The following is a 22,763-nucleotide window of genomic DNA, read 5'->3' on the forward strand; positions in this document are numbered from 1 at the left end:
GGGTTTAAAAAGACTTCACTGCTGGCCTGGAGTTCATACACGCTTTTTAACTATTAACAGTCCAAGATTGAATTACAACAGAGTTAGGACACACCTGATTCATATGGCAAGGTGTCTGAAATTGCACAAATACACCTAGCTGTCTGAATGAGTGTCCAAGTGTGAATAAATACAAGCTAATGTTTGCTGGCAGAGCACTCACAGTGATTTCAGTGGCATTGATCCATGCACAATAAAAGCATGTGGTGTATTCCAGGGAAAGGGGCCTCTCTGTCTTTTTCTCCCCCCCCTTAAACTAGGACGCCCTTCATCTCAACCCCACCCCCCACTTCCCCCGACTCACCCCACCACCTTACCACCGGACCTTTCTCCCCATTCTTTGCGTCTTGCACTGAAAGGGAGAAAGAATGCTAAGCCGGCACAAATCTCAGTCATTATTAGTTTTACAGAAGCAGAGCCGGTGTCACTGAGAGAGAGGCCCCTGGGCTCACTTACACAAAAGACAAAGTAAAGCAAAAGCAAGGGAGAAAAAAATGAAAATGCAAAGGGTAAGGGGTGGACGACACGGACAATAAGATATGACGATAGTGGAATTTAATGAATGATTTGTTTCATTTACCTTCCATATTTATGCTAAGTTATAATTACACTCCTGGAATGCTGGAGTGGAATTCAGCTGTCCCGTTTACAGCAGTGCTTCCCAGACATGTTCTCACATCTACATCCTGCCCTTCTTTCTAAAGGTGGAATTTACAGTATAAACGAGTATAACCAAACAAGACGAGATCAGGATACGGTTGAAACAATCCAGCCAGCAGCTACAAGATATAAGAACATATCGCTCTGAATACAGTTAAGTAATAAAACTGCTGGTCTGTGGCAAAAAAAGAGTCTATTGCATCTACTTTTATCTACACTGGGAATCAAAAAGATCAGTTACTGTGGTTTTGAAAGCAAAACATTTTCCCCCTATTTGTTTGATTTTGAATTTCAGTTGCTCTTTTCTTTTTAGCAACACCCCAAGTGCTTTAAATGCACAACAGGTCCGGACTACAGGGTGGCCAGCTGAGCACCTGTAGCCTTGCTGGCATTGCCGAAGCGTGTAAGGCCTTTCCTGGAAAACAACATCAGTTAAATGCATGCATATGTTGCTCCAAATAAGTCCCAGCTCTATATTATTCTGGATACTTTTGGTTGATAACCAGTGTCCATGATTTTCTTTCACACATATGATGAAATTTCCAAGTACTTTTTAAATTAAATTCATCCATTCATACTTGCATTTTCTGTCTGCGTTTCTGTTACAGGGAACAGCATCTGAACTATTTTGGAAACAATGTTATATGTGTGTCATCTATATAAGACAGAAATTAGAAAGATAAGGGGCTGGACACCTAAAAGAAAATCTTTGATTGCAGTCTGTTTAGAGACAGGCTCCTCTTGAAAGGCAAAAAAAAAATCCTTTCATCTGACAGCTGTTCTCTGGAGAAAAAGATGTATTGTAGTTGTTTCTGGGAGGATGGAGTGTCTGCAAATCTCTGGGGACTCCATATTAAATCCTCTCTGATTCTGATTAATTCTAGCCTGATTCATGCTGTAATGTTTGGTAGCTCTCCAAAGACAGATGTGGCTCAGCGGACAGAGCAGCCCCTCTTTTTCATGTTTGTACACGAGCAGAGAGTGTGATTTCATAGAAGCCAAAGAGGTAAATGTGTGACATGTGTTTCACAGCAAAGGCCAGCTTGTGCATCTGGACAGAATCTGTGAGTTTCAACAGAGGTTACATTTAAATAGTACCAGTAAGCTTTGTGGTTGGGGTCTACTGTAGCCAAACATGTACACACACCATGCATTCATACCACAGATGCTTGAGTTTCCCTATATAATTCATCATATTTCTTGTTGATACTGGGATTTTTTGCAGTAAATAATGGGATAAAATGTTCATTCCTCATGCTGTTAATCTTAGAGACTGCAGGAGAGGAGTTATTTAGTGCTGACGGTCTTTAACACATTGCCAAAGGCTTCTAGGGATAATATGAACCAATCACTGAGGTACTACAGAAACATTAAGCAGTACAACAACAGCTAGTAAACCTACTCCAATCACATGGACCAACCCTGACGTCTAATGTTTTGTTACCATGATCTTAGCAATAAAGGAATGAGCTTCTGCAGATTCAGTCCACAGAGACTTTATTGCTGACTCTGTGCATTAGCGTCAATGTAAGGAGGACGAAATGCACGGCAACATTTAAATGAACCAAAACCAAAGATTTACCAGATTTTGTGAACATGTGCTAAAGTGATATGTGGAAGAAGAAAATATATTTAAAATTTGTTCTGAAGATTGTTCTTTAATGTGACTTTAATGTTAAATGTGCATCTTTTGCTAAAGCATATAGTTAGGGCTGGACCAGGTGACCCTGAATCCTCCCTTAGTTATGCTGCAATAGACGTAGGCTGCTGGGGATTCCCATGATGCACTGGGTGTTTCTTCTTCACTCACTATGTGTTAACAGACCTCTCTGCATTGAATCATATCTGTTATTAACCTCTGTCTCTCTTCCACAGCATGTCTTTATCCTGTCTTCCTTCTCTCACCCCAACCAATCACAGCAGATGGCCCCGCCCCTCCCTGAGCCTGGTTCTGCTGGAGGTTTCTTCCTGTTAAAAGGGAGTTTTTCCTTCCCACTGTCACCAAAGTGCTGCTCATAGGGGCTCATATGATTGTTGGTTTTTTCTCTGTATCTATGAAGCGCCTTGAGGCGACTTGTTGTGATTTGGCGCTATATAAATAAAATTGAATTGAAATGAATCTTTGAACAACGTATTGCATTAATTTGGTCATAGAACAGTAACAAGTAAGACAAAGTAATGGACACATTTGTTTCACCTGAAGATGGTCCAATTGATCATTTACCTTCTATGTTGGAAAAAACATGGATGTTGGAACCAGAATGGCTGAAAATGTAATTATTAAAACATTTCTGAAATAGTTTAGTGACAAATAAACTGACAGACAACATGCCATTTGTGGAGTTATGCAGGGGTGAAACCAGCTTTGCGAGTGAATAGATCATTTATCTTTTTGGTGTGGCTTTTAATGTTTATTAGCTTTTTGTGTGGGCTGCGTTTGTATCAGTGAGCTGAAGCCTGAAGCTGAAACTTGTCAGATTATTCATTTCTAATCAGGCCTGTCAGTTGGGGTCAGAGGGTCAACGCAAGAGGTCACAGGTCAGCTGCGATTGGTTAGTTTGAACTCGGCTGCTGAATGTGGTCAGGAGTCAAAGTTCCACTTGGATGAGCTTTAACCCCCTGACACACGCAGTACATATGACAACAATTAGCGGAAAATTCTGATAATAAATTGTGTGTTTGGTAATTAGATGATCACGCTACATGATTTCATCCTGCAATGCTGTGCCAGAAGTGACAGAAGGATACCCGAGCTTTGTTGCACTTGTACAGAGCAGAGGGCAAGTTTTTACAGCACTTTAACTCCTTTTGATGTTGTGTACATCAAACGGCAATAAAAGTCCACCTTGTTTTATTTTTCACTAAGTCACATTGAAAAAGGTCCAGCAGGCTTTCGCTGCTTCCCAGCATTTGGTTTTAATGTGCCTGACAGAATGTAAACTCTGAGGAACCAGTTGGGATCAGTTACACAAATCTGTGACTTAATTGCAATTTTACTGATTGTTCTCATGTGTTTGCTTTTTTGTTTTCTAGTTTGAAAACTGAACTTTAGCAAATGAAGCAAATATTATACTACATGCAAAGATTGGCCTTTGATGTGCGTGATCTTTATCTACTATAACGCACATACACACACATATGCACGCACACACACACAATTTATTATTATTAAGTGTATTTAAACATGTAGTCGGGATAAGGACGAGCAGCTGAAGTTCAAACTGAGCATCAGAATGGGGAGAAAGGTGATTTAAGAGGTCAGATTAGAATGGCCAGGCTGCTTGAAGATCGCTAACTCAATTAACCTCTGATTAAAGCCAAGGTATGCAGCACATCTAATCTTGAAGCAGTTGGGCAACAGTAGAAGACCACACTGGATGCCGCTCCCGTCAGCTAAGAACAGGAAACAGAGGCTCACTTGTGGGATTGCAGTGGCATTCCTTCTAATTTGCTAAACGAGCCACTGATGAGCTCCAGTAACTAAAGTCTGACACAAATGACAGGAGATGTAATTCAATTTTAAAATGCCAACTTTGCAATGATCATAATTACATGGTAGAAAAAACATGAGCTCCCAGGTATATCGTAGCTCTTTGTCCAAGTCCACATGATGCCACTCGTTAAAGGGAGCATTAACATTAACAAACAGTCAAAGGCACAGATACTTGCTTATCTTTATATCTCAGTCAGGCCATATCTTATCTTAAGGACCTCATAGCAGCATATCACCACGATGGAGCACTTTGCTCTCAGACTGCTGGTTTACATGTGGTTTATAGGGTGTTTAATGGAAGAATGGGAGAGCAGTCACCTTTCTCTGCTTCTCCCTTCACCTCTTTTCACACTCAGTGTGCATGTAATCATTAGTTATTCATAAACTCCCCGTCTTCCTCCCGTCATCCCTAACCGGTCGTTGGAGATGGCCTCACTGAGCCTGCTTCTGCCGGGAGTTCTTCCCTGCTAGTGTCACTGAATGCATGCTCACAGGTGGTTTGGTTATTGGGGTTTTCGCTCCGTTATTGTCTTTAACTTACAATATAAAGTGAGTGTTGAGATTTGGCACCAGATAAATAAAACTGAAATGAGCTGAGCTTACATCATGGATGTGCAGCCAACAAATCTGCAGCAGCTGTGTGAACCTGCCATGTCAGTATGGACCACAGAGTCAGGAATGTTTCCAGCACCTTGTTGAATCCACGCCATGAGGAATTAGAGTAGTTCTGAATGCAAAAGCGGGTCTAACCCAGTATTAGCATTTTGATGAAGTATCGGGTCGGTGCATGTTATAAATAAAATCTTGCTTCCTTTGTATGGCACTTAAAGGTTTACTATTTAAGAGTGTTAGAGATACAGCAACACACTGATGATTTAAAGCATGGCAGCTGTTTAATACTGTGGGTTAGCGCAGGAAGAAGATCAAGGTGGAAAGATAAAAAGAGGGTGCGGGGCGGAAGAGCTGCAGATAAAAGGAGAGGAAGGGTTTGTGATAGATGACAGACAAAAAGGCATTCATGACGCCCAAACAGTTACTCCCCTTCAGTACTGTCAGTAACCTTAAAATCAGAAAAAGGCTGTTTTTATTTACAAAAGATTTAATCGCCTGCAAACTGAACGTTTATTCAAGGCAGGGAGCGCGTCAAACAAACTCCAAATTCACGTGTGTTCGTTATTCAAACTTCTAGGCTGTGTGTTTGGTTTTTTAAGTCTGTTGTAGTCTAGAACATTCCCCTGAAAGTACTACAGATATCTTGTGACATCTCAAATCAACTAAAATCAAAAATCTGCTCATGTGTACAGCTTTGATATGTTTTAGTAATGATTTCTGTGCACACTGTGAGCTTCTGTTTGCTATAAATCTTAATTAATCTAAACCCTTTTTAGCTGTTTCATTAATTTCTCATTATCAGGACGACTTTCTCACTGATGTGATTCTGCTCGATTTCCTTCTGTTCACTAAAATATCACGATACTGTATCCTCTAACACAGGGGTGCCCAATCCCGGTCCTCGAGAGCTACTATCCTGCAGCTTTTAGATGCATCCCTACTCCAACACAGCTGAATCAAATGAATGGCTTGTTATCAGGCCATTTGATTCAGCTGTGTTGGAGTAGGGATGCATCTAAAAGCTGCAGGACGGTAGCTCTCGAGGACCGGGATTGGGCACCCCTGCTCTAACAGCTCCAACCTGCAAAAAGTCTGATGTGTGAGCTCACTCTGAGAGCTTCCCCCGGCATACAGTAATTGGTTCTTTTCTGTCTTTCTGCTTCCTCTTGTCGTTTATTTATGGTTGATTGCCTACTGCTCTACCTCATGTGCTCCACCTTAGTTTTAAGTTTCTCTTTTTGTCCAAATTAGTTTCTCATCTCTCAGATACAGTTGTCTTTTTTCCCTCCCTCTTGCCTCACAGCTCTTCTCATCCTGCAACTAAAAACTTTGAACTCGGATAGCTGTGCAGAATTCCTCACCGTGACCTACAGGTCGAAAAAGAAGAAGAAAGAAACTCATTCAGTTTCTATAGCAACTCACAGCTCAGACGTTCTACTGTGGGGTCAAAGTGTCCAGGAGGTGCTTCAGTAACTCATGTTAGACTTCAAAGCTCTTCGTGTGCTTCCGTCTTTATAGGAGATGATGCTGAAAGGGTCAGATTTAGGCTGCCTCAGGTCACTGCTCTCCGCCTCGCACACTCTCTCTTTCTCTTTTTACACACATCCCACCGACGAGGTCTTTCCCTCATATACATGAAGAAAACACCGTATTTATTGTGACTGAATTGTTTAAATGTAAAAGTCGACTTATTAGGTTGCAGTGCACTTTACACCACATCTGGTCCATAGTTCTGAAGAAGCTGCAAAGTCTATATGACCTCTGTAACTAATATCCTATCTCATGTAATGAATAAGTCTGGATATTTTATCTGGATAAGATGTCTGATTGCAAATCATAGTCAAATTACCAACATGCTGCTGGGTCATGTTCTTCTCTTGGTACACTGTGGGTCCTCGGTATTGACTAAACATCATTTATATTCCAAAAGCTGATCACGAAGCTCAAATCATCCACACTGGTAAACTCGAATTATTCAAACTACGTAGAGATAATCCTGCAGAAAAACATTTCTTTCACAGTATCACTGTCACAGGCTTTTGCTTTGTTGTTTTTGCTTGGTTGTAAAAATGAGGCAGCCTGTGGGCGGATGCCAGCAGAGCGAGAGAAACTTTCTGCTGGGCTCTGACGGACATTGGAAGGACTTTTGTCTGTTGTGCTCCGTGCACAAGTGTCAAAATAGGACGGGGGACAGAATGAGGTTTTCACAGCCACAACGATGAGCTGGTGAAAATTTGGAACAACGTGTAACTGCATGGCTCTCATATGGTCTGCAAATCACTGGTTCAATAAACCAGTCCTTACACTGAAAATGAAAACTGCATAACCCGCCCTAGTTTCTGATTTTACTGGTCTGAAAATGCACATTTGTTCAGTTCAGAAAACAATAACCGTTTCCTGACGATAGGTAGTCGCATCCGTCTCTTGGCACTCAACCACGGCGTACTGTGTGCCTGCGAGTGTGTGTGAATGAATGTGTGTGTTTGGTTTTCATGTAGAGCTCCTATGAAACATGGATTAGGTCTTTGTTCCTGTCTGGTAGATCAAAGCTTTGTGGTATTCTGAGAGCAGCTCTCTTGTTGTGGCGAGTTTTCATTTCTGTAGCCTTTTGCCTTTGCTGTGTGTGTTGGCCTGTGTGAGTCTGCATATCTTGTGCCTCTTAGTGTGGGGGCATTCCAGTGTGGGCCACTGCTTGTAAACCTCACTTTGGATCTCGTTATTACAGGTTTATGAAGAGGGATGTATTTATTTACACTCGTTACTGTGTGTTTGCATTACTGCAGGGTTTGCATGTACCAAAAATTGTACAGCATAGGACAGGAAAAAATCCCGGTGGGTTTCAAACTCCAATGTTGAAGCTTTGAATAGTTCAGATAACGTCTGGGCTGTTTACAAGGGGCCTGAAAGTAAAGGAGAGGATGCTTCACACAGTTTAGGATTTCATACAACTAACTGCAACTAATTTTTTCCCCCCCAATAGTCTGTAATCCTCTCTGTGATCTGTATGTATCAGCATTTTCAGCTCAGTGCTGCAGTTAGGAAGGCTGCAAATGCAATAGCAGTATCTTGTCACTGGAGGGAGCCATAGTTGCATTTTAAAAGTAGCGGCTCCGCACTCGTCCATGCAGACACATCATCCATACAAGGATTAAAGACGTTCAGTAACAAAGTTGTATTTATTAACATATGAGAATGACCTTGTGAACGGTCAGGTCAAATCTTATCATTACTACAGCTTTGTGCAGATGAGTCAGCCCAGTGTTTTCTACCAGTGCTTCGGGGAGCGTACAAAATGCTCGTCAGTCTATTGGTACAAAAAGCATTGAGCATTCAGTTAAAAACGGTTAGCCCTTTCATGTGTTTCTACTTGCTCTTTCTTGAAATTAATCTCAAATGCATCTTTAAAAAACCCCAATACATTTGTTCCTATCCACTGACTGCAAACACGCCTGCAGGACTGACACTGCTAACACTGAAAATAACAAAAACGAGACAGATCGCTTTGTAAAATTGTGCTTTGTGAAAAGTAAACAGAGGGTTGCGAAGTGTTTATATCAAAATGACAAAATGACAATTTCTTTATTTCCAGTGGAAATTTTGTGTGACGTTTGTGTACGTAAAAGCAACATATGGCAGGGTGACAGTTTTTGACGTTTAACTTGCCAGTCCTTGCTTTCTTCTTTTTCCTTTTTTGATGGCAATCTTTGGCTCAGTCACCATTTTAAACTCACCAACTGCAGAATATCATGTCATGTCCTGCTCCTCTTTTTCTTCCCCTCCTAGACTTTGTCCTTTGTTGTCCTTGTGTGTACTCTGGCTCTTGTTAGCTGTGCCCTGACCTCTTCGGTTCGTTATGTGGAGGAGGAGCAGGAACAAGGCAGAGACAATGAGAGACACCCCTGCCATGAGGAAACCTGTCCCATAATCACTCATCTTGTCAATGAAGAATCCTAAAAGGAAAAGTAGAAGTGGGACAACATCTATTCATCACTGGAATTCACCTGCGCTGTCAAAAAACCAACAAACACAACAATGTTTAAGCTATGTTATTGTTCATGAACAAGCAAAAGACTGAGGCAGAAATTGGATTGCACTAACATTAGGTTCATCCTAAGGCAATGAAGCCAGCGACGCACATGAAGGAAACATAAATAGAATCTTTGATGCATCCTCAAAATCCATCAAGTCTCCGGTCATCAAAGTAGTAGAAGTAGTTAGAAATAGCCTCTGTGTCAGAGGAACCATGTTAAGTTAAAAATAGGACACCACTGGCTATATTTGCATCTACTTCACTTCAATGAGCATTTAACTATATTTGAGGTCAGTTTCAGCCTTGAGCGTGTTCTTTAATTCAACATTTAAATGTGGGGGGTGTCACTTTTATCCAAATTAAGAGATTTTTAGGGAGTTAAATAAATAAAAAGATTCTTTAAATGTCAGCAGGAAAGTAAGAAACTGGGGGAGGACTGAAAAGTATTTGTTGATATTTTTCTATGCAACATTTTCTTTTGTTTAAAGAAAAATCAAATAACCATAAATCTTCCACCAAAGGCAGCGTATCTGTCTGTCTGCATGCCAAATCACACCGGATGTTTTCTAATCTCTATTAACTGCTTTTCTTTAGTGTTGTGTGTGAATGTGAGTCACAACCTCCATAATCAGGTTAAATCCTCGCTGATTTGGGAGGCGGGGCTCATGGTATGTGTTGGTTTGCACAGAGAGAGGAGAGGAGCAGAAAAACATTTTACTGTAATTTAGTTCAAGAAATGCCTTTTTAATTAAATTCGCAGACAGATTACTGGAGATGTATGATGGCATATTTGCAACTCGTTTAAATATATCTTGGCAAGGTGGTGAGATGAAATAGCTGAAAAAAGGACACATGCACTTCCAGTTAGGCGTCTATTTGCCATTTGTCATCTCTTTGCTCTTTTTTTCTGCTTTGCATGCATAGTTACTGCAGCTGCTGTTGCAATGCAGTGTAACAGAAGGAAAAATCAGTGGGAAAGAGCCTCTCTTTAACAAGAAAAAGACATATTTGGAAGCGATCAGCTGTAAAATAAACATAAAGTAGCATCATAATGTGATTTTTACCCACTTGCCCTCTAAATACAAAAGAAAGTGTAAATAGAATAACAAGGATTCTGTCAGATGGACATTTGATGAAATCCATTATTAATTGTAAAGCAGTACTGAATGTAAGCAAGGTATCAAAATCTCATTTGATTCCACTGAGCTTCAGTGCGCTGCAGTTACATCGTAGAAAAATGCATAAGCACAACCACTGTGTAAGACTTTATGTATTGGATAATGTGAGGGGACACTGCGACCTTGAAATGTTTCTAAAGCTTTGCAAATAGAAATGTTAATATAAATCAACAATTCAATAATTATACCTTTTAGTTTGCAGTCACAACACCTAAATGGATGAGTTTCACAGCAACAACATAAAGTTAAAAATCCGTTTCTTTTGTGATATTCACAGAAGGTTTAACATGTCTGTTGTTTTTAGTGTTCACTATAAAAACTCACCAGCAATAGGTGGTCCAAGCAGGCCTCCGCTGCTGCGTATAAGCATGAAGAACCCCAGTGCACTTCCGAGCCTCTGGATGCCCACAACCTCAGCCAGCACAGTGATGTGAATGGCAACCGTTGCACCATACACCAGCCCGTAAACTGCACTAAAAGCAACCAGCTCTGAAAACGAGGTAGCCAACGGGCATAGCAGTAACACTGTACCCAGCAGAATCACTGTAGCCGTCAGCTGCTGCACCTGGAAATGGGAAACAGTGCATTAGAGTGTTTCTTAGTTTCAGACTAGAGGGCTAGTTACATTTTTTTTCTCAATGAGTCGCCGGGAACATCCCAAGTATCGATGCATTATTTACCTTTCCGTAGATATTAAGTTGTAATGATTTACTTATTGTTTCACCCATCACCTACAATATTTCTTGCTCAACAGGCATATCTGTTTGATCTGTAATACTGTTAATAAGAAGCACTTTGCTATCATGTGATTTTCAAAGTATGGTTCTAGGTCTGGTTCATTATTACATTGAACGCACCGTCTCTGTCAGTCTCAGGTTTGCCACCCAGCCAAAAAACACTCTTCCAAAGAGGTCCAGCACTGCAGAGATGGACATAAGAGCAGCTGCCTGGTACTCCTCGATCCCTTTACTGTGGGCATAGGGAACCAGGAACAGAGCTGGGGCAAAGAAACCCAGAGCAGCAAACACCCCAAACATAGAGTAGACCATGAACTGAGCATTTGTAATGAGGGTATAATCTACATACAGAAGAATTTTGTTCTTTAGTTCAGTCCACTTAGTTCTGCTGGTTGATTCTTCAGTCATATCATGTTTGTCACTGGGATCTTCAAAACATAGTTCCACTCTCCACTCATCAGCATCCTCCAGCTCTTTCCCTACATGGCAGCTGGACTTGACCTCATCCAAGTCCTCTTTAGAGACTGATCTGATTTCCAAGCTTTCTTCTGCAGCTTTTATCTCACTGCCATTAGTAGGATCTTTGGTGGCTTTCAGGGGCCTCAACAACATCCCACTTACGCACAGGTTAAGCTGCAGACCCCCTAAGATCAGCAGAGCACCTCTCCAAGAGAAGCTGTCAATCAGCAGCTGAAATAAAGGGGTGAGGACAAAGGTAAAAATGCATTCTCCTGAGCTGGATAAGGCATTTGCCACCGGGCGCCTCTTCTCAAAGTAATAGCCCAGCATGGTCACTGTGGGCGTCCACGTTAAAGCGTAGCCAAATCCTGTAGCAAAGAAAAACAGCAAATATGATATTTTCTGTGTTGTGTTTTCGGTTGGTTTTGTGTGCATTGTATCACTTACCATTTAGAAACCCTACTGTTAAGTAGAGTTCAGTGAGGTTATTGGCAAAAGCCCCAAATACAACTCCTAAGCTGCACATCAGACCCCCCGTTATCACTACAGCACGATGGCTGAATCGTGCGCTGAGTGCAGATGCCACTGGAGCTGCAAATGGACACATAGGACATACTCATATAACTGATTCCATAACAACATTTACACACTTCATAGTATAACAGATGCTTTTTAATCTGTTCTGTAACTTGCTTAGAATTTTAATCGTCGACTTAAGAGTGTCCTTTATTGTCCAGCTATATAATTTATATAACCAAACTATCCTAACAGTTGGGTTCAAAATTACATCTTATTATTTTGAGTACTCTCCTGGTAGTTTTGTGATTAATGCAGTAGAATTCATTCAGCATGAAAAGAACCGGGTGTCAAATGTTTAACCATTTTTTAAATTGTAGAAGTGCGACACCTGGTGGCCACAACTTAAAAAGTGGAGGGCATTTAAAGGGTAAACGCATCGAGATAATACTGTCAAAATAGGAAAATGTGTCGGGATGCTCCGATGTCTACTCTCACCACACTCGCTTCCATACGCTTGTATTAAATACAGACATGCTTAAGATTAAAAACTTGCTGATAGTTACCTACAATGTGAATGGTAGCCACCGCAATAGAGGTGATCCACGATGTACCTGTTGCTGTGGTTTCAAAGTATCGATGTATCTCAACGTAGAATACACCAAATGCTTTAATGACCCCAAAGGTCAGACCAAAAACTAGAAAGCAGGAGAGCAGGATGAACCAGGCGTAGCCCCCGTCGGGGGCTGCAGCTGCCGCCATGGTTATCCTTCTCCTCTGAGCTCTCGATGCAGAGTTCACTTGCGCTGGCTCCTTAAACAGTCAAATATCTACAGGGAGAAAAACAAGTATGTTATTATTTATTTATTTTTTTGGGTGCTTTTACATTTGATGTCAAATTGTTAAGCAAGATATTAATTTCCATAAGAGACTTTAATTTGTAAACAGATATTGGCTGGTGTCTCTGCACTGAAGATATTCAGAACAGCTACTAAATCTGAATGATGTTCTTGTTTAATTTCAGATGCAAATCAACATATTTTGGACACGAATACATTAAACACAAAGACGTATCTGGATACCTCTGGCTAAAATTTGTCAGTACTAAGTGAAAAAGTTACCTTCTAAGTACAGTACCCAACTGCTGTACTTAATATATGAAAATGTACATCATGATGTCAGTGAACAGAATTACTAATGCATGCAACAACAAGACCAGCCCAGGTATGTCTGAGAGCCAGAGCTGCGATTCTGTCTCCAATAACCATTTAGTCCCTAAAAACAGAGCAACTTCAGCAACCTCGCACAGAGCACTGTACTTCGAAAGTGTAACAGTACAACCAGGCATCCACCCTTAGACTCAAGTTCCCCTGCTGTCATCAGTTTGATAAGTGGTTAAGAAAATATATGGGTGGATATATTTGAGTAATATGTACCTGGCTCGTGTACAGAGCGCTGACAAAAACTCAGAGAAGCTTTTATGATGAACTGGGATCCCACATAAAGTTTCATTTCCAGGTGTAATGGAGAAAATCCAGATAGGATGCAAAATCTTGTGGAAGTCAATACGAGGTTTTTGATTCTATTAGTTTTTCCCTCACATAAACACTCACTGAGCGAATGTTGATTCCTAGGTTAAGAGTTTAGTTCCAGCTGTAATTCCCACCAAGCAATACTGACCGATGATAACGATGACTTGTGTGGTGCAGTTGGATAACACTGACAATGTAACTTTGGTCATGAGACAGTACATACAGTCCATTTACTTCCTTTGATGTCTGCCTCAAACTGACCACCACGTGTGTCCACAAGACTAAAATCTCGAGGGCTGGATTAGTCTTTGTCTAAGCAGCATTTCATTTCAATAAGCCATACTCACTCTGCCTGCTGAATCAACTAAACATGAAACATTTGTCATAAATCGAGACATTCAACACCTCTTTATTCCAACCAGCGTTTAGTCTGAAAAAGGACATTTTTCATCTTTCTCTGCGTCTGTCCAAAAAGGACAACAGTAAAGTGCGTCTATTGTTAGTTATTTGTCTCTTGGTCTCTTTGGACGACAGTCAGAGCACAATTTATCACACATGATAGGATTTAGCTCAGTTCCCTTTTCTGCTGATGAAACATACATAACACAAAAACCGATAATGAAACTGCACAGAGTGCATAGAGAACAGAGGATTTTCATGCATTTCAATTATGGAGATTATTCACCTTCTGTGGGATTTGAATGAAAGAGGTCTGAACCTAAATCCAGATCATGACCCCAACAGCTCAACAACATTATAAGATGAGATGAATGAAAGTGTAATTCAAAGCATTAGATTTTACATGTGATCCATGTAAAATAATATTGCTACCTTACTTTTCTTGGTCAGTATGAAGCCATGATGTTCCTCCTGTGGGGCAGCCGTCCAAGCTTGGTGGGATTTGTTAAGCATAAGCGGCTTGTCACATGCTGAGGTTGTAGTGGTGTTACTCACACAGGAAAAGATGCAGCTCGTCTTCTCGTGTTAGAGGTTAAAAGGTGCAAAAGTCAAGCATGGACAATAAGTGTAAGAAAAGGGGTTAAGTAAAGGAATCAAGGAGATAGGGAATAAAATACAGCAGAGGATTAAATATGATGTAAAAGGTTAAGAGCAACATGTGAACAGCTAACCTGGATAGACCTTTGTACCTCACGGTTCCTGGACATGTTGAAAACAAAGACACATGCAGGGCAAAGTTTTATTAAACTTGTCTTATCAGCTGTTTGGTGTGTGTGTGTGTGTGTGTGTGTGTGTGTGTGTGTGTGTGTGTGTGTGTGTGTGTGTGGGGAGTAACACCATAAACACAATCATGCGTTTCTCTGTAACATTTAATATCAATGACTAACTAACAACAATCAAAGGTGGAAACAATGTATCAGTAAATCAGTTAAGAGCTTCATATTAGAGAACTTAGCTACTTCAGTTTACTCAGAACTTTCTGACCACGAGTGTGACGCGTCCATCATGCAGTTAACAAATCACTACGATACGTTCAAACGCATGTTCTCATTTGCTTCTCAATCAAATCCCCAAATCTGACACTTGTTTGTAACATCCTGGGTTTTTTAAAACCACGATTTTGCCTTGCGTGCTACTTTTAATAGAGCAGTATCTTTCAATAGGGAAGATGTTGTGTGTTTCAACACCCCTCAAATACATGTACATTCTGACCGCAACATAATGAAATCTGTAAAAAAAAAATAGACAAATAAAGACAGATCATATTAATGTGGTCCATGATAACCACCCACACATGCAGATAAAGCTACAAGCTCAGACAACTGAGACTGTATTCTGCGCCGGGCACGTCAAAACACAGCTGAGAGCTCAGCAAGTCCTTTCACAAGTGATATGTTTGCTCTGTTGCTGCCTTGCAGACAGTCAACACGACTCCTCTGATCAATGCGTCATATACCAAAGAGAAAATGGCAAGGTTGGTTAAAAGGTGCCCGGAGTGCACGCTTGCTCAAAGCAACACTTGTTTATACCATGTAAAAGTAAAAAGATATGATCCCGTCAAAAAGGTCATCCCATGATTAGTAATGGATTCCTTCAAGGGAAAAACTAAAGATAAATATATTTTTTTTATTTCAAATGAAAATACTTAAATTAGCAAACTGAGTTTTGATTCATGAGGTGTCCTTTTTAGTCGGGTGCTATTTTTAAAATAACATAATAAATAATATATTAGCTTGAATGTGTTTGAATCAGATGGATTTGGATTCATCTGCTCCATTCCTGTGTACCACGGACATATTCATTAGCAAAGGTAAAATAAGGACATGCAAATGTGACATCATTATCCCACAACCACCTGGGACAAACCCCTCGTAAACCTCCTTTAACCACCTCTCAGTGGTACAACCTGCCAATAAACTTTGGCAAACTATTAATTCTGCTCATGAACTGTCTCTTTTATGAGCTTTACAGTTCACTAAAGAGGCACGGTACCAATGTTTGTGGTGTGCCAGATTGTTAGTGTGGATCTTTACAAAGCCAAGTGCACATTGTTTGGGCCAAGTTTATGTGGGCTTGTGAGTCAGCAGACGGCAGCAAAGAGAGAAGTCTTCCTTTAATAGGGAAGCAAATGATCCTTCCTGCTTCATCGATCACATTAAATCTTCTGTCAGTGGTAAAAGTATATATACTCTGTGTACTCTTAGCCTATGTTGAATTTGATATTTTCAAAAATAATATCCATAAATGTGATTTGGGGATGACTCGCACTCTTTGTTTCAGTAAATTCAAATTTCAGATAGCTTTCCTGTGTTGTGGTGAAGGTCACTGCGTGGCAGTGCTGTTTAGGTGTTAGAGCTTAGCGAGACAGAAACGGTGGGGGATGGAATAAAAGAATCAATCTTCTTTCTCTGCATCTGTCCAACACCCAGGTAATAATTTAGACCAGTCTACCTCTCCTGGATGTATTCCTGTTATGTAACATCAGCAGAAGAATTATCCCAGTCTATTTTAGAGTATCTTTAGTAATTGTACGTTCATGCGAAAGCTTGCTTGTAATGCCCAGAACACAGACATACACGTACCAACGAGTGCTTTAAAACAATTAAAGATTTATAAGAATGGGTGATGAATTACAAATCTATGCTGGGGAAGGTGGGATAGTGGTATAGATGGAGATGGAGACCTGAATAATGAATATGTGCTGCTGAAGCCTGACACAGTGCACAGGGTGGTGTTATTAACTGTGCTGTTCAGTGGAGGGTGGACTCTGATGCCTGTCTTCACTGTATCTGGCTTCATGTCTGTTATTGTTATTGCAGCAGAGACGTGTTTGTCTGCACAGGCTGCCCCCACACGTCACCAAACAAGTCAACTTTCTGTTTTTCACACACAGTCTCAGATCTTTGTGCCTATGAGGGAATCCAGAGCCATGTTACGTTTTTTAAAAGCACAATGCTACAGGGAAAATTTGTAGCATACTTCATGGCCAGCGTTGCATTCATTCTGCTGCACGCACGGCTAACTGAAATGCTGACTAAAGCTTTACTGTTGTTTCTTTTTTCTTCATTTCCAGTCATGATGGTGATGCAACAAAAGTGAAATGCAGAACACCGCTTTGAAAGAAGCCCATAGAAGTTACATGACAGCCAGCTTCCTCTCACTCTTCTAATGCAACAGGTGTTTTAGTTACACACTTCCTCAGTGTGCACTATTTTTAGCCACACTAGCCTCAGTTAAAAGATTTGTATTGCACCATCCATCCATATATTTACCCATCTTCTGGTTGTGGCCATCATTGTGGCACAGTCCAAACAGTTAGGCAGTCCTCCACAGGGCCAGTACACAGACATAATTTACACTCACATTCGCGCTTGCTTGCAGGACCATTGGAAGTAATTAAATCAACAGTTTGGTAAATGGGTAGCAGAGCCACAGTGGTTAGCACTGTGGCTTACATCCAGGAGGTCCTGGGTTTGAATCTGCCATCTGGCCGAGACCTTTCTATATGAGGTTTGCACGAGTTCTCTCTGGGTACGTCTTCCTCCCATAGTCTACAGACATGCAGTTTGTGGGGTTAGATTATCTGGGGATTCTAAATTGCCCACAGGTGTGACTGTGACTGTGAATGGTTGTCTGTCTCTTTGTGTCATTAGCAGCAAATTGCCACCCAGCTAAATCAATACTGCCTCACACTAGCTGTGTGAACGTAAATTTGCATTTTTAACATTTGTGCATGTCACCAACACACAGCAATGAGAGTATTAGACAAGACAGAACTTCCCCGATGCACACCAACTGCGTCCAACAGCCACTCACACATGCACCGCAGTAATGGCCATGAAAGCTAACAAGGCAGTCGGGGGCTATGTGTGATGCAATCAGACATTCGATTGTGTGATGAGCCAAGGTCATTGGAAAAGAACAAAGAGATTGTAATCATACAGGAAAAGAATCTGCTGGCATCAGACCACTGGACCTCATTCCTGCTCTCTGATTAGCAGTGCAGCCAAATGTCCAGCAAATCAACTTCAACCGATCAGTCTGTTTGTCTGCAATGAAAGACAAATCTTAACTCAGATCCTACTGGAGGCTTGGCACACGCACACACACACACACCACATCAAGGATTGCAAGAGCGATTTAAATCTTTTGGGTATTTTTTATCTTCCCAGTTTCCAAATGTCCTTGTAGCTAAAGAAAAAGTGGATAATATGTTTCAGTTCATTATAAATTCATATATGCAACAGGGCATCGTTTTGATTAGCCTCTGATGTTTTAATTAAAGACCAATGAGTTTGTGAACTCTGCACTAAAGGTTCCCAAGCCAGTGAGAGTTGAAAGATGTCTTTGGAGCTCATTTTTAGGCTGGTCGTGTTCTGTAAAACTGGCCCTTGGCACCTTCCCCACTCTTTCGTCTCCTTCTCCTTCACAAAACAGTTTAGTCAATGATCATTTAGGATTCAAGCCTGCTTAAAAACCATATCACACAATCACTCGCACCAACCCACACACACTGCAGCACACACCCCACATTCACACACCTCAAAAACTTGCAGATATCCTTTCAATCTTCTCCACACACTCAGCCCCCAAGAATGTTTGGCAGTCGGTTTTGTTTATAGCTGAGTGTGAATTATTCTAGTGAGTGAAGAAGAGAGGGGGGGATTGGAAGGGGCTTCCTCTGGAGAGTGGCTGACAGCCTTGTCAGAAATTCTGCAGATACACGCAAACTCAGCCAAAACATGCCCTGGGGGGTATAGATTTGACCCTTTTGATGTAGATGTCGGTTAATTCATGCCACATGAACAGGTGCATCGATGCTGCCCCAAGGCTGCTTTGTACGGGCGTCCACAGGAATTACAATGTTCAGTCCATATGTGGAGGAATATGAACCCCTTGGGGATAACACAGGTTTGGTGTAGGAGTTAGCTTTATATGGAGAAAAGTTGGTAGAACACAGAAAAGAAGTATTGCCTCTCTCACTCACTTCCATCTATGTTTCTGCTCCAAAATCACTCTCTGTATCCTTTTTATGTATTTGTCCAACCATGTAAATGGGCTGAAGAGAGTAAAAGTTGTAGTCTACCTGAAGGACAGTCTCTCCTTGCATCACCCTTCTGTCCTAGCTCTCCACCTTTGCTTGAATGCTTCAGTCTTTGCTTGCCTCTCCGTGGCAAACTCCCAGAAAGCACAGGTGTGTGTGGGCCTGCCCAGATGGCAGTGTTTTTGATGATGACAGGAGGAAGAACAAGCCAACCGAACTCAGGTCTTCTAGTCTTCTATTCTACTGCCCCCCACCCCCCGCCGCCCTTTTTTTTACATTAAAAATAATCAGCAGTGTTTGGTTTGATAAAGAGCTCAAAGTAACCTGTAAACCTCATTAATAAACATTTCAGTAATAAAAACAATACATTTGTGGTTCACAGCCTTTGTGCTGCACGCCCTGGGAGATGCCACATTCTTGCATTAGTTTGGCAAAGAGTTGCATTTTTTAACAAAAAAGGTTCCATCACAAACACCAAATAATGTAATGCATTAGTAACAGTGTTACAGATTAAGCTTCTGCCAGCACAAACCGAACATTCCCTACTCCCGTTGCTTCACATTGAAAGGATTTAACAGGCAGGCATAAACTAGTCACAGGAAGTCTTTGTTGGCGAGTCTAGCACTTACCACTATCATTCTTCAGAAAAACGAAGCCAAATCACTGGAATTTTCAGGATTTTGCCACAGATGACCAGTTTGAAATATTGCAGGAACTAAATTAACAGACACACAGAGCGAAAATGAGCAACAACTTTTACTTTTTCTCTTCCCTCTTGTCTCGTCTCATTCCCTGCGCAGCATGGGATCAGATCACAGTTACTCACAGAACGAGTGGGCTATTGTCTGATGTCTTCATTAAAAAAAATTACATTTACATTTTTTCTCTGCCTCTCGGTACTCTGTAACCTGTAGTTTTAAACCTAATTTGTTGTTTCCAGCAGAAGATCAAACAGGACTAAACAAGATGACTCAATTGGACTCAAATGATTTTGTGCTCTTGAATGGCTTATGTCCTTGTTACACTCCATAATTTCAACTTGACATATATGCTAGTTCTCGCTCACAGTAATACTAGTGTACAAAGAGACACATTAGCATTCCTTCATAAAATATTTAAAAATCTGCAGCAGTTCAAACCGAATCTGAAATAAATGGATGGTTCGCCCTCACCTGCTCGTGTCTTGCTCTGGTCTCCAGGTGAAAGATGTGTTAAAGCAGGAGGTTGCTAACAAGCACAAGGTTGCTCACACTTGTGTTACCTGTAAACACAAGGAATGAGTCTTTACAGGTAATGAGTTGGAAGCTTGGACTTAAAGAGTGGGATCAGCTGGTGTTGGAGTGTTTGTTTTTTAAATAACGATTTCACAGGGGAATACTGAACATTCCCACTGCTTCAGTAGGCTATGATGCTTCCCATTATGCTATTTCTTTGATGGACTATTTGCTTTGAATTGCATAATATTTTGAGTTCTATCATCTCTGCGACTGTACCGTCATAGAAACTGCACCACTAACTAATTTATTACAGAAAATATGTTACAAAATGTAACATTACAAAGTAACACAATTTTGCTAGATGCTCTATGAGCTGTGCATGCTAATGATGCAGTATACTCTAAATACTCCTGCCGGGCACTCAAAGTGCTTCCTACTGCAAGTCTCATTCATCTAATCACACATATATTCATATAATGTTTTATCCATGCCTAAGCATATTTTCTAACATTCACACACTCACACTCCAATGAAAGCATCAAGGACAACTCAGGGTTCATCTTCTTGTCCAAGGATATATTGACATGTACACAGGAGGAGCAAAGGAGCTATTTACTTGAGCCACAGCCACCCCAATGACAGTGCAAACACGCCAGTGTTCACCAGATAATCTGTCCCACCATTTCTAGAACCTTAGCATGTTATCTCTTAACACATATGCAAAATGGTAATGGTTCTTGACCTGGGAGTGCAAACAAGTGGCTCTTTTGTTAATCTCCTGTGGTGTTGATGAAATTAGATGAATATGAATATGGAACAAAACAAACACTACCTACTGAGCTATTCCTGTTATCCATTAAGTGTGCTCAACCTCAATAGCAGTGGATACCATGGATGATATATATCTATAGAAATGTGAAAAAAGATTTTCACACAAGGGGGGATCACAAACCTTGCACCGGTGTCCTGACTCTGGCTCCTGTGCTTGACTCAGTCGTGTTAAGCGGGACACTCAAACAATGTGATGCTAGTAAGTATCTTTCCCCTGCAGTTAAGACTAGACTAGCAGCACTTTGTTGTGTTCATTAGGTTTATTTAAACAAATCATTGAATTCAGAAGTTCCAGGCACTTCCATAGCCAACGGGGAAAAAACCAGGCACCTAAGCACCTCCACACATTTATAAAAGAAGCGATTGATCTCAGGAGCTCAGTGAATTCCAGCATGGCGCAGTAACCCGATAGAGTACCTATGAGATGAATTAGAGCAGAGCCTGTGAGTCAGGCTGCCCCCTCCAGCATCAGTGTCCGACCTCACAAATGCACTTCTGCAAGAAAAAAAATCCCTTAAACAGACTCCTCAACTTTGTGGAAAGCTTTCCCAGAAGAGCTGAAGATGTCATAGCTGCAAAGGGTGGGACATTGAACACTATGGATTAAGAATGGGATGTCACTCAAGTTTATATGTGTCTGCAGGCACATCTGGTAACTTTGGTAACAAAACCAGTTCAGAAGATGCTGGGACTCTGTGACATGGTCTCCTTAGTTTCCAGACATTCATGGACTTTTGTTAAAAGAGGAGGGGGTGCTGCACAGTGGTAAACAGCCTTGTTCTGCCACCATTAGTCGACTAGTCACGATGTCGTCGACGACTAATTTAATAGTCGATGCGTCGTTTGAAGCTTTGTAAGATTCCAAAACATGCAGGAATAAGTAGCAGGATTTAAGAGTGTAATAACGGACTGAAACAGAAGATGGCAGCACTGCATGTACAAGGATGCCAGCTGCCGTTAAACCCCGAAGAAGAAGAAGCTGTGTCCAAATTCAGGAACCGCATCCTCCTGTACCCGCATTTGTAGGCTGGTTACGCTACAGCGACACGACGAAGACTGTCCAAATGCTAAGACTCGGACAAATGCGCCCTTCATTTCCCCAGATTTGAAGGATGGGTCGGGTGAATACTTCGTGGCTCAACCTATCCCAGAATTCATAGCGTGGCCCTGCTCAGTAGTGATGTGCGATACCACTGATTTCCTTTCCGATCTGATACCAAGTAATATTCAGGGTGGTATCGACGATACTGATCCGATACTTTGTACAAAAACTTATTTTATTTATTGTATCTCAAATTATAGCATCATAATGATTACAGGACATCAGATTACTTGTTCTTATCACTTAATAATGCAGAGTTCATCATATAGAAATAAAAAAACTGAAGTTGTGCTATTTGACCACCTTGCCTGCCTGTGAGAGACGTCTGTCTCGCCCTAGCAGCACCTGTCCCTCTCCTCCTCTTCAGTTTGTCTCAACGCTCGTCATATTCTGTGATATGATTTACTCTGAGGTGACAAGGTTAGTGATGTTGCCACAACCATACATGCCAACCCTCCTGATTTTTCCGGGAGAATCCCAAATTTCAGTGCCCCTCCCGAAAATCTCCCGGAGCCACCATTCTCCCGAATTTCTCCGATTTTCCACCCGGACAACAAAATTGAAAAACCATATCGCAGAATTCATAGCGCGGCCCTGCGAATTCCAGTTTCCAACAATGACGGCAGCTACTTAGTTTTAATATTACTCTTATTTCTCTTTCTGGGTCGCAAAAAAACTTTTAACATATTTTCAGGTGAGAATGTAGCTGTGTAAACTTCAAATATCTGAGCCGACACATCGTCTTCAAACCCCCGCGGGCTGTCACTACTCGAGTTAAACATGATATTTAAGTCACTTTGATAACTTAAAAATGTTCTTGTTTGGCTTCTTCAGTGTTTTATTTATTCGTGAGT

General features: G+C 41.1%; 1 protein-coding gene across 7 annotated transcripts; it reads right to left on the bottom strand.

Annotated features, from left to right (window-relative positions):
• Window positions 1-7,961: 7,961 nt before the first annotated feature.
• On the bottom strand, window positions 7,962-21,351 carry LOC113027140 (monocarboxylate transporter 13). 7 transcript variants are annotated; one of them, XM_080303961.1, is made up of 10 exons: window positions 21,225-21,351; window positions 19,932-20,020; window positions 19,389-19,474; window positions 14,387-14,414; window positions 14,093-14,231; window positions 12,291-12,554; window positions 11,656-11,799; window positions 10,870-11,576; window positions 10,337-10,577; window positions 7,962-8,754 (listed from the first exon to the last, which is right to left on the bottom strand). In XM_080303961.1, the coding sequence occupies exons 6-10, from the start codon at window positions 12,484-12,486 to the stop codon at window positions 8,549-8,551; spliced, it is 1,494 nt and encodes a 497-aa protein (XP_080160087.1). In that variant the 5' UTR covers window positions 12,487-12,554; window positions 14,093-14,231; window positions 14,387-14,414; window positions 19,389-19,474; window positions 19,932-20,020; window positions 21,225-21,351; the 3' UTR covers window positions 7,962-8,548. The 7 variants fall into 7 exon arrangements, with proteins under 7 accessions (XP_080160087.1, XP_080160085.1, XP_080160086.1 ...); XM_080303959.1 differs by having other exon boundaries at window positions 20,929-21,345; XM_080303960.1 differs by having other exon boundaries at window positions 14,088-14,231; window positions 20,929-21,345.
• Window positions 21,352-22,763: the final 1,412 nt, after the last annotated feature.

The sequence above is a fragment of the Astatotilapia calliptera genome, chromosome 7 (genome assembly GCF_964374335.1).
Source record: "Astatotilapia calliptera chromosome 7, fAstCal68.1, whole genome shotgun sequence".
In the NCBI taxonomy this organism is placed as follows: Eukaryota; Metazoa; Chordata; class Actinopteri; order Cichliformes; family Cichlidae; genus Astatotilapia; species Astatotilapia calliptera.

Bases quoted from the DNA above. Each gene is read 5' to 3' on its own strand.
- LOC113027140 (XM_080303961.1), bottom strand. From the start codon at position 12,486: ATGGCGGCAGCTGCAGCCCCCGACGGGGGCTACGCCTGGTTCATCCTG. The intron at 11,800-12,290 runs GTAACTATCAGC...GTCCATTTGCAG, and splicing joins GGCTACCATTCACATTGTAG to CTCCAGTGGCATCTGCACTC. The intron at 10,578-10,869 runs GTGCGTTCAATG...TCCCATTTCCAG, and splicing joins ACCTGAGACTGACAGAGACG to GTGCAGCAGCTGACGGCTAC.